This window comes from Tachypleus tridentatus, chromosome 6, assembly GCF_004210375.1.
Source record: "Tachypleus tridentatus isolate NWPU-2018 chromosome 6, ASM421037v1, whole genome shotgun sequence".
NCBI lineage: Eukaryota > Metazoa > Arthropoda > Merostomata > Xiphosura > Limulidae > Tachypleus > Tachypleus tridentatus.
In genome coordinates, this window is record NC_134830.1 from 56,216,258 (window position 1) to 56,229,408 (window position 13,151).

The 13,151-nt window shown below is 30.5% G+C and overlaps 1 protein-coding gene across 3 annotated transcripts in view; it reads right to left on the bottom strand.

Annotated features, from left to right (window-relative positions):
- Positions 1 to 1,364: 1,364 nt before the first annotated feature.
- Positions 1,365 to 13,151, bottom strand: part of LOC143252569 (E3 ubiquitin-protein ligase RNF217-like) — a 47,951-nt gene continuing 36,164 nt past the window's right edge. For all 3 annotated transcript variants that reach the window (XM_076504909.1, XM_076504906.1, XM_076504908.1), the window contains exons 4-6: positions 9,011 to 9,212; positions 4,937 to 5,160; positions 1,365 to 4,438 (exon numbers count right to left, since the gene is read on the bottom strand). In XM_076504909.1, the coding sequence (XP_076361024.1) occupies positions 4,958 to 5,160; positions 9,011 to 9,212 (405 nt within the window). In that variant the 3' untranslated portion in view covers positions 1,365 to 4,438; positions 4,937 to 4,957. The remainder of the gene's footprint in view (positions 4,439 to 4,936; positions 5,161 to 9,010; positions 9,213 to 13,151) is intronic.

Below are 13,151 nucleotides of genomic sequence, written 5' to 3' on the forward strand. Positions count from 1 at the left end.
GATTAAGGATTTTGGAGGCACTTGGATCCCCAATGTGGTACAATTACTTGTTAGAAATTAAATCTTTTCACAAAAAAAAGAGTTGTTATCCATAACAACTGTTATGTAAAGAAATTAAAATGTTGTAATTTTTAATCCAAAAGAAAAATAAAACATTTCTTGAAGGTCTAAATACAATTAAAGAAGAACAACTTATTAACATAGCTTAAAATAAAAAGACAAATTAAAGTTAAGTTAAACTGAAGATACACATTCAAATGGAATCACAAAAGGGAAGATATTTTTAAAATATGTACAACAGTGAAAAATATATGCAGATTAATTCATGGCAACTACATTAACAAAGACAATTCTGAAACTTCATTATAATCCATGTTACCACAACTGCTTACACACTGTTTGATTATCATGGATCTGGTCAACAGCCTTGAAGCGTTTTCATTGCAAAAAACTCCATTGCAAGGTTGTCATATTCAAAGCACACCCCTCTTCTGTGTATACTTTTTATAATCCATTCAGTGCATACCAATGATGGTTTCCCAGCATACATTTCAACGGTACAATATCACAAAAGTCCAGGGTTGCTGCATATGGCAACGTTATTGCCATGTCTTTGCACAAAATAGCAATAACTCCTATTTCATTCTCTAGCTGCTTGAGATGTTGTGGAAGCAACTGATCCCACTTTTTCAAGTGGTCCTTTTTAATTATATCGCATACTGCTGCATGGGATATGTGGATAGCTACTACCAATGAGCTGTGTGTTTGTAGGTTCTTATCTGTTATCAAATACTGCACTTTACTTAATATGGGTGTCTCTTTCTTGATTGTCTTTATGCCTCAAGTTCATCTATCTTCCTTTCTTTTGCAATGCCATTAAGTGCAAGAACTGATATTGATATCCCTGTCTTAAAAATTCCAAGTTCCTGATTTGAACACACATTTATGACTCAGCATATGAATATTTTGCAGTAGAAAGGTTTATTACATACTCTTCCTAAAACCAATTGATTTATGGGGCATCACAGTACTTATGAAATGCAAAGCAATGCCAAAATGAGTTATTATACTTTGTCTTATCATGACTTTATATCAGCTGTGATTGTCATGCAACTTTCTTATTAGTACATTAGAAATGATTTTAATGTAATGTACTCAAGTCCTCTGTATTTTTTAAATCATAACCCCTATGTTACAGAATATCGTAACTAAAAACTTTATTAGTGTTATTTATTAGATTTTTTAAAAATGTTTCTTTTGTGATTGCAATAAATTTATACAGGAATTTAAATTACCTAAAAAAAATCTAGTCAAAATGTACATGTATATTTTGTATTTCTGAATAACAACTCCTATTTTCTGTATTTATCAGAATTTGGACAGTAGGCTTTTATTAGTATTACAGGCCAATAAAAGTACAAACTTCACACATAATAATTATGAAACTTCCACAAGTAAAATCATAATTGTTTATCAGTCTTTTTCGTTTTAGTTACCAGAGATTTCCAGTATTCATTCACAAAAAGTACACATCTAAATAACTTGTCATCTGAGAGAGATCTGATAAGGAGGTTCTGCAGTGAGTCACTGTAAAACTTCATTTTTCCACATACTGATAGTTTTAACACATCACAGCAGTTATCTGATTAATAAAACTGACACACACACACCTATGAATGATTTTAACAAAACATTCGTGATCTGGAAGATAGGTTTAATTTACAGTTGAATTTACAGTTCCTAAACATTCAACACATAAACCCTTGGTTATCCTCACTTTTAAGAGTTAAATGAAAAAGAAATATGTAATAATATCAGGTTATAAAAAGTTGAAGTTTGTCAGTTCTTGTAATCTGACTACATTTCAAAATCTTCAAGAAGTCGCTGAGGGTAAAAGTAGACTAAAAATAAAAAAGCTCCCACTTAAATATGAAGTTTATAACTTATATAAATAAAAAACGTTTAGTACATTTTTATAAATCATACATCAATAAAACTTTACACAACATCTATTTTAATGAACAAGTCATTTATAAAGTACCTTCCACACAATATTAATACCATGTTTTTTTCAGACGTTAAGTACTCATTGTATTGTTTTGGATCTTTGATTTCTATAAAAACACATGAATTGTTCGCAAAGCACCAAGTTGGAATAATTTTTGCTTACTTGCTGCTTTTGCGTGATGGCATGTTATTTGAAAGTAGATCTTTACTTATCAAAATGAAATTCTTAAATCAAAATTAAAGTAGTTGAAGATTATCAATATAAAATTTATTATTTCTGAAAACAAAATAAATGAAGACCAAAAAAAAACTAAATTTATAATTAGAATGAATAAAAGCTACAAATGTTTTAACAATGAACACCATTTATGTTTGAATTATAATAAACAGTATTCTCTGAAAGCATTAAAAAACATTGTTCAGTAATATTATAAAATGTATCATATTTTTAGTTGCATTTTTCAAAAAATCACTTGTCAAATCAGGTATACTAGTTAAAACTGTCTAATGTGATGAACAGAAAATTACCTTTATTTAAAATACGTTGAAATATTAACAACAGAATAAAAGAAAACAATAAGCCTAAAAAATAAGTGTCCAAAAATGTATCTGAATCTTTTCAAAACTAGATGAATTTATTCTCAACATTACAAAACCTTACTCTGTGACCTTACTCCTTTGACTAGAGATTTTTTGTAAAATGTTTCTTTCATAAATCAATCCAGTGAAACTAAGAAAAGATCTTGATTTGTAAGCAATGATTTATGTGGAAATTAAAAACATAAATACTATCTGATTAGAATTACTTTTACAGAAATACCACCTCTTTCATGTTTACTAAGTAATGATTTGTGTGCAAGTTAAAAGAAATATTTAAGTAGAATAATTATCTTCACAGATAACACCATTTTTATATTTAGTAAGTGTTTAAGTTACAGGAGCTATCTGATTAAAATTTGTTTTTCACAAATATCACCATTTTCATATTTACTACACAATAGTTTGTATCTTAAAAGTTACAAACAGCAGAATCTGATTAAAGTTACTTTTACACAAGTTCTATTTTTTCACTTTCAAATATATACATATTAATGAGCCAACCAGTTCAGGGAAGCAATAATTTAACAAAGAAATAATGAAATCACCATTGCATTTTCATGTAATTTTTATCTCGCACATACTTTCATTAGATCTGTTTTTGGACTAGATGTATTATTATTATATATATATATATTAATATTTGTGTGGAATTAATACATACAGAATATATTTAATTAGATAATTAAGATTCCACTTATGATACAAAACTATTTTTGTGTGGCCATATATATTTAATTATATTATAAAAACTCACAGAGAACCCAGTGTTCAAAAAATGTTTGTTTTAATACTAAAGCATACAAACATCAAACCTTTCTGAAATGAGGCACATGGAAACACACAACAGCAGTAAAGCAGACTAAGAAGCATTTTAACAGTTGGTAGTATATGAAAATACAGGCATCCATACTAAAGAAAATAAATATTTTTTTTTAAATTGTAACTCAAGTGACAGTTAAATAGAATCAGATATTTTCTGATATTTTTCTGCTTTTGATATTAGTGGAACTTAATATGATCAACTACTTGTTTCTTAGAACAAGTATTTTCTTTTTAACCTTAAATGTGGTCTTGGTTCAGCTTTTATCTAACAACTTCATAGTAATCTTCCTCAGTACTGTAATTCAAGTGTTAATTAAATCTATCAGTAAAATCTTACAAACTATAGGAAGGTTAAAGAACTTCATATGAATATGCAAACTTCAAAAATGATATTACAAATTTTCTATAAATTTTGGTAGGAGCCAAATAAACAAAATTAAAACTACACTTCATATTTCCTGTATGTTGTCATAAGAACCAAAGGTCCCAAGCTTTCAAGTCAAGATTAAAACTTGGTAGAATTATGGTCCACAAAGTTCAGAGCCAAATGTTGTAGCTTAACCTAGAATGTCAACAATAATATCCTCCAGCTCTTAGTAACTAATCCATGAAAACAAAGTTCATTATGCTTAAACCAGCAAACAAAATTACCAACAGCTACACAAATAATTTGATCTGTATCTAATATGAATAAATTATAAACATTCAATAAATATGTTAGTTATAGCAATGACATCATAGTAAAAGAATTCAGATGTTGTGGTTTGTTATAATTAAAAAAATGAAAATAATAATAAATGCATCACATTTACATGTATTAATTAACTAGACAAAGAGATAAGGAAAATATAACCAGAAAACAAACTAGATCAGGAACTGAAATAGACAATTAAAACAACTATGTTAAGCAGCAGAACGTTTTGTAGAGCAGACAAATATAATGTGCTCACAAGTGGTTTCCTCTTCAGGTTAGGGTGACAGAGACAATAACTAGTTCGTAGCTTTTTATCTATTAAAATATCAAATTAAAAAAAAATCACATAAAAAGTACAAATGACATCAGTGTTTTTTAATACAAGTACACACTATCTTCTTAAATGTAATGAATTTTCTTGTATGTTACTCTTGGCAAATATAGCTAGGAACATTTATTTAATACTTCAACTGAGATTTCAAAAAGTACTTGAAATACTGTCATATAACTGATATGTTGTTTTAAATATTTTAACACTAATAATGCAGGTTTTTTCCTCTCCAGGGTTAATGATCAAGTTACACGAGATTGGAAAACAGTCATAAATATTTTAATGATATGAGAGATATAACAATACGAAAAGTGAATGTCATGTTATAATTCTTGAATATACAAATTTGGAAAAACTTGTTTCATCTAATATATTTTAACAGTTTCAATATCTATTAACGAGTTTACTAAAAGATGAGTAACATTAGAAAGAAAATAAACACAAAATTCAATACTTAGATAATAAAATAAATATAACCTTACCTTTTTAACATCTGAAAACTACTATATAACCCATCCCATATCGCTCTGATTTAAAGACGACCGAAACCTGGTACCAGTAACAGTCAGTCGCTTCTTAGCCTGGTAACGCTGATACAGTTTGACTCCTCCATACAAAGGAAGAGCAAATACACCTAAGCTAACTGCCACTGCACCTGCACAAAGTGCAAACGATCCCAAAACTGGAGCCACCATCAACTTTCCACCTACAGGGAAAACAGTACAGAATTTAATGAGAACCATTACTTTTTAACTTTCAGATATATATAACCATATATGTTTAAGCCAAAACAAAAGACATTAAAATTAAACAAAATATGCTGCATTTTTTAAAAATAAGATCCTAGGGTACAAGCTACAACATGAGATTATGAAATGAATACTATTATTTAATTTCACTACACACTCACACACAATCTGGTAAACACAGTTTATTTTCAACAAAACTTTATCCCTAACAATGACATTTTTTATATGCTTAGGAACTTAATTTCTAGCTTGAGATTTCCAGATGTGTGATAGCTTTTAATGGAATGTTTCTTGCTTCCTGTAAAATAACAAAAATCATATCTGTGTACGACTACATTACAGAATTTCATGAAAGAGCAGTTTATGAAGTCATTATAATTTTTTATTTCAACATAATACTTCTTTTACTTTTCATCTTTCTGTCAAACACAAATTTCTTCCAACTGTTTCAATCTTATAATTTTAAAGGACTTTTACAACACACTCACAGGTTCTTCGTAATAAAATAATTTACATCAAGTGCTTGTGGCCACAGAACAAAAATCAGAGTATCCAGAAATGTGTCCATCTTATATTTGAAGGCATTTTATGTTTTTACTAACTTAAAATTTACAGTTACCTACCTATACCTTCTACAGAACAAATAACACCACTTGTTCTATCGCATCATTCTTGTTCAAGCTACACACACAGTTATTTATAAAAACATGAATCAAATGTCTGCAAGTATATACACATAACCAACATAAATTTAAAACTGGTAACACAGAGGGTTAACTGCTGCAGATGTGAGATGTAGTACCATGAGCAACACATTTAGCACTTATGTACATAGATCATAGCCAACCCTTGGCCATTTGATAGTGCAGTTGTACCACAGATAGAATTATGGTTGAATAAATACCTGACAGCACTTTATAAAGAAATGTATCTATACACCAAGAGTGTTAAATGATATAAAGCTGAAGGACTTGTGAAATGTATTTTTGTTAGCAACTGAAAAGAAATTATTCAGAGCACTTGATGAGCATTGAGTGTAATATTTTTTAAACATCATAAACTACAGTTCACCTCAAGTGTTCTTATCTTGTGTTATTCGGAAGAGCTAGAATTCCACACAAATTAAAATTTCTACTATGTGATAAGTTCACGAAGAGTCAAGGCCTTACATTTCTCTTTGTATTCAAATGCAAAATGTTTTAATTTGAAGAACTTGAAATATGCAAGCACTCAGTATTCAATTAGAACTCATATCTAACTCCCACAGTTAGATTTTAGAAGCCCCTTAGCCAATATTAAGTCCACAATACCAATTTGTGAAACTCTTTTTTACAATAAATACATTCTGAAAGTGGTGAAATTAGACTAAATTACAATAAAAAACAAACGTTCATGAATCAGCTATGGAGTTGAATGTTGACTGTAACACATTATTAAAATTAATTCGACAATAAACAGAAAATTATCTTTAGAATACTTTAGATATAAGCTGCTTTACTGCATAGCTTAAAGAGAGGGGGAATAAAAACTTTAAATGATGTTCATGTGAAATATTTAATAAATCTTTGATACAGTTATAGTACACTTTACCGTGAGCATTAACACATGTAGTCTGGGTATTATGACAACCATGTGTCTCACAATTATAATCATTTTACAACAGTTATGTGTTTGTGCTGTATACAGCACATATTTCAAAGTTCTTTACTGTATGATGTACTTGTGCTTTCTGTTATTCCAGATATATTGTACTGTTTTGTTTTTAACAATCTAAGAAGTATGCAACTTGCTTAATAATTCAATTTATTCTAGCATGTTTCTCTGAGTGTAATAGAGAAATTCTTATACAGAAATTATGAAAAAGCCTGCATTAAATAAAGTGCTGCATATAAACAGTAAGTTTTATGCATATATACCAACCTAAACGTAACAAAATTATGACATCTTGGCTTTGTCAAACTTCACCAATTTTCATGGCAATGAAGTGTTTATTAACCTTGGCATTAAAAATTATTGGTTGATGTTCTACATACACAATTGTGTGTAGATTTTTTACATAAAGTTAAACAAATAGCAAACTGTTTGTGCACGATCAGCAATGCTGAACAGCTTTGCTTATGTGTTATATGGGGTTTGTGAATGACAAGGACAAATGTTCATCTTCCTTTACTCATAAGGCCCGGCAAGACCAGGCGGGTTAAGGGGTTTGACACGTAATCTGAGGGTTGTGGGTTTGAATCCTCGTCGCACCAAACATGTTCGCTCTTTCAGCTGTGGAGGCATTATAAGTGACGGTCAATCCTGCTATTTGTTAGTAAAAGAGTAGCCCAAGAGTTGGCGGTGGGTGGTGATGACTAGCTGTCTTCCCTCCAGTCTTACACTGCTAAATTAGAGACGGCTAGCACAGATAGCCCTGGAGTAGCTTTGTGCGAAATTCCAAAACAAACCAAACAAACCCTTTACTCATTAACAAATTATTTTACTAAATCTAAACCAGATCCACCTGCCAATACAGATAAAAAAGTTTTCAATATATTTGCAACTTACATGCCAAGCTTCCTCTGATGAGTTAAAACCTGTAAAACATATCTTCCTTTTTGTTTTTATGATACACAATCATAAATTCTGACACAAAAGCCCACTTATTAACATTAACAAGTTGTTTAAATTGGACTCTTCTGTCATTGTTAGCAAAAAAATTAAGGTATATTGAAGAGAAAGAAACCAAGTTATTTATAGATATAAATCATTGCTACATTATTAAGTATACAAGATTGTAGCTTTATATTGTGATATTTCCTTGTAGCATATGTAATAGTTGAAATTAAACTGATGTGTATGTTTTGAAAGTCCACTGCAAAATTTTATAAACAGTGGACACTTGTGTTTTAAGCTTTCATTGTAGATAGTTTGTTCATTGTATTGTAAATTAACAGGAAGCAAAGAAATTTATCTTAGGAGAGTTTACTGGCATATAACTTATGCAAACAGGTTTTGTATTTACAGCTTACTTTTCCTTATCAAAATGCAACACTGTTTCATCATCTTGAGAAAAGTACTGCAGCTACATGTGCTGCTACCATCCACATTATTATGTATCTTAACAATGACTTATACATAATTCTTTAATGGTTACTCCAATGAAGTGGCTGCAAGCATGCTTAGAGACAAAAGGTAGGTATGACCTAAAGCCTTAAACAAACAAGTACTGTATTGGCCCAGTTAAAAGGTGATGTGTGTTTTGTTAACAATTAGTGAGTAAAATCCACAGTTGCCTTATAATCAAGGTGAACAGCAGGACTCTTCTCCCTACTCTAGATTTTCATATCCTGAATGTTCAGGTAACATTCATCTACGCATGTGTGCCAGCTGTTCACTCAAAGTCATCGTAAGTTCTTGGAAACTAATCCACCCACAGGCTTTTCAGTTATAATATTGATTTTGCTGGTGCATAACTGTTTGGACTGTGCTTGATTTAGATTTTATAATCATTGTTGTCTATGAGTTTCATTTTAGTGATTGACCCTTGTGCACAAATGAGTGACCACAGTTAAAGACAGGGAAAGTGTCAAATTAACAAAGGATTAAGATGGGGTTATGATGCAAATTTTAAAATTATGGTGGTGCATGAGGCAGAAGAAATGAATAATTGTATTGCTGCTAGAAAATATGTTTTTCTTTCCCATGGTTTCTGAAACAGGGTCATCTCATTACCAAGAATGCCCTTAATTGTGCCAATATGAAAATTATTTAGAATCACACAGTTTTACATCACAACAAAAAAAGGATAATTAATGTATAACTTACCAAAAATAGCACCTCGCACTAACTTTCTTTCCACAGGTTTGTCCAACTTATATCTGTATTTACAGCCAAATACACTCAACTTGCTATAGTGGTCTCCAAAAAATTTGAGCCTTCGAAAGCGTTCACCACACCTATAGCAGAAATCTGTCTTGCAGTGACTGCAGTGCATGTGATCACACCCACTTGACCTCTGAATGTAGATCTATATAAGTATACATAACCTGGTTAAATCACTTGTCACTGCTTCATCTGGTAAATAGCAATTACAGCTTGGAAAATTACATCTGCATGCAATTCTAAAAAAAAATGAATATAATAATACCTATGTGTGCATTTCAAGTTCCCTGTATTGCAGCACATGCTAAAACCACAATGAAACTCTGTTGTGTAAATAAATTCAGTGAACGTACCTAAACCTATATTTACTATGCTTTCTTTAATTACTTCCTAAAGGAGGAGTAATTAGGCTTTCATGAAACTAAACAGATTGTATGCTTAGGGTTTGTACATTTTGGTAAAAAAAAATCAGACACCTCTTGTTTTTATCCACATGCATAAAACAACAGATAAACTGAGGTATTCTCTCTGCGTTAGTCTGTGTTTGGGAGCTTGGACCTCCTGGATTCTTAACAGGTTTACTCAGTTGATCTTTATATGCAAGTTTACTGATATTGTAAAAACATGGGTCAAAAACTGATGCTGAAAATACACCTGTAAATGTTTGTTATGCTAATAACAATGTTTTATCTGAGGTGAAAAAAATTTTATCAGATTGTATTCACATGGTTTATATCAATTAATGGTGAATTTTTCATCCAATAGCAGTAATTGTTATTCAGCCTAAATATGGGCCACATTTTTAAAAATCTTGACATCCTCTCTTATCCATGATAGGCTATCATTTTGGTAATATCCGAGATATTAATTTACAATTTTATATGGTTGCTTTTGTGTAATACTAAAATATCTCTTTAGAATTTCAACCAAATGATAGGTGTTTCTTTAAGAATGGAATAAAAACTGTCCAAATTATATGAAATAGTCCATTAATTAAATCTCACAAAACTACAACTTGTAACTTTGTTAAAGGTTCTGACTAAAATACAAAAAGAAAAAGTCATATGTGCATAAATATTCAAACAAAAAGTAAAAAATGTCATATATATGTATATATATATATGGTAAAAGATAATATGAGATTAAGGAAAATTTAAGGTTTAACGAAATGTTTTCAGCCCTAAAGTTGAGTAAAGTATTCCCACAATAGTCATTCAACAGATATCTAAAATGTATAACAATGACTATTACAAGTATAAGATACAAACAAGACAAGAAATAATTCTTATTTGATTTTTATGTTTATTGTAACGGGTCCTTAAATGTGAATAATAAACAAATGTAATTCCAATTTTTCTAAACAGTGAACTGATTATTAACCTTGTAATTTTTGCCACATCATTCTGTTGGCTACTTCTATATTTTACTCAGTAAAATATTTGTTGACACTGCCTAAAACATTTGTAACAAAGAAAATATGGAAACATCAAATTTAAAATATCTTATTAAAAAGTGAAAAATAGTTTTTAACAATTCAGTCATTTTGAAGTGTTTCATAAAACTTGTTTTTTACAATTAAACTAGTATATTTTGAACATGTACACTTGTAATTAGTAGACATGACCTGTCAATTTACTTTTGGCTATGTAGAGTTCTTACTCATAAGTAACGTTGAACATTATTTTCAAATCATAACTTTACATGTCCTGAAACATATTGCAATGTCTTTTGAAATGAGATGTAGTTATGCTATATATATTACATTTTCACAAATAAAATCTTACATTTTCATAAATATTAGCCTAATACAAGCTTGGTAAGAATAAATACTGATCTAATAATTTCATTCATAAAACAAAGATAAAATTATGATTATGTTGGACCAGTACTAGTAAAACTTGTAATAAAGACGAGTTACTAGAATGAGAATAAAGTTAAAAAAACAGTTTTGTTGCAACTCATGGTGGCTCAGTGGTAAGTCTTAAGTAGTTATCATGCGAAAACTCACATTTAGATACCTGCATTTAGCACAGCACAGATAGCCTGTTGAGAAGCTTTATTATTAATAATAAATAAACAATTTGTTGTACATAGTCACTAACAAGAAGAATATAGGGGTGTGTGTGTCAGCAATCAGGGGCTAAACAAGAAAGAATTATAAGCTGGTCTATGGGCAGGAACCAGAGACTACACGACACTGGGAATAAATGGACAGGTAACAGGAAATAAATAATTAACAATAAGGAAAACATTTTACCATAAGCATAATTTGAAGAAATATTTATAACTATTGTACAGTTTCTTTGTCTAAAAGCTGTAATGAAGCAAATAAATAGAGAAGATCTTATGAAAAAATAGCATGGCTTAATTACTTGGCTGTCGTTATAAGGTTTGTTTACATGAATTTAAACTATCGACATCAGGTAATGTCGCTTGTCACTCCTTACTACCAACAACAGCTCCACCACACCTGTTAAAGTCTTGCCCATTTTGATTGATTACTGACAAATATCATGGCAAAGCATGAAAATTACTTAGTAACACAGACAACCCATTATATGGAGTTCTTTCTGATTTTGCTCTCACTTTTTGTTACCAAATTTGGTTCTGATATTTTAGACATTTCTTATAGCAGTAAATGTAGCACTTTTTAACTGTATACTTAGTCCCTGCATAATGAGTGAAACATGGCCCAAAACAATTAAGTAAATTAATAAAACAAATCTTATTACAACTCTGAAATTATTTTTTTTTCACACATGGGAAGACTGTATACAGACACAAATAGCAGAAGCTAGAAAAAAGGACTTTGATTAGCTCAAAAGGCAGGGGATATGGATCCAGATGGAGTTTCAATGATAAAGAGTATTGCTGATGCTGGCTGGGGAACAAGAGGCTAGTTGTCTTATACTTACAATATGGAGTGGCAGTCATAATTGGTCATTGTACAAGAAAGATACTTTGTTTTGGCATTCAAAACAAATACTGTTGGATTTGTGTCCCAGGCATAAGAAAAGGAGAACAAAACTGAACACAAATACTACCAAATTGGAATGAATTATCTCCCACTGTAGAACTTGATATTATTATACAAAGTTTCCATACAAGTAAATCCATGCACAGAGAAAGGTTAAGTCATAAACTGACAATGGTAGTTCAAGTGTTTATAAAAGAGTTTTGGAAAGAGTATCTCATGGCCGATCAGCCAAGAAGGTCAAATGTGTCAACACATGGTCACACATTGCACAACTTTCCAAGCAAAAGCACGGGAAATGCAAAATATCCAAAGTTAAGAATAATTCACCTCAAAAAGAGGCACAATTGGATACAACAGTAAAATGTAGTATATCATAGTTTTGAAAATCACAAAAAGTTCACACCTTATTTTTGTTCTTCAGCCAGCAACAACAATATCCTAATAATACCTCATTCCTTTCTTACAAGAATTACGAGCACCACACACACACTAATTTAAAATGAAACTAGCAACCTTGACAAATTGTATATGTACACTGTTAAAGAATTCACTGACAAAAAACAAATCAGTAGGTTTGGCAGATGTGTGTATCACTGGCACTGTAAAGGTGTTAGTTTATCATACCAACTGGGACACAATGGCACTCTTTAGCGTGGAACTCTTCATTAAGCAAAAGTCAACCTAGTATATTGAAAATACACAGCAAAAGCAGAAACACAGCAAAATAAGTCACAAAAATAGCTGTAAATGCTTGAGGAAAAAAAATGAAAGGTAAAAATGCTGAGAAGCTATTGGCAAAAAACTTTAACTACAAAAGTAGTCAACAATTGAATTTAACAGAAAATTAATATTAAAGAAGAGAACTGAATTTATAATGGAATTGCAGGTATCAAAGGATATTATGAATAACATTAATAGTGAAACAATGGGACAGAAAAGAAGCCCAAAATGGAAAGAGCAGTAAAAGATCAACAGCTTCACATTTTGGCCTAAATATACCAGTTGTCAAATATGGCAGACTGAATGAACAAAATGCAATTCTTGCCTGTACTAATGCTACAGGTATAACAGTCTGACCATCATGCTTATTTGTATATGCTAAAAACA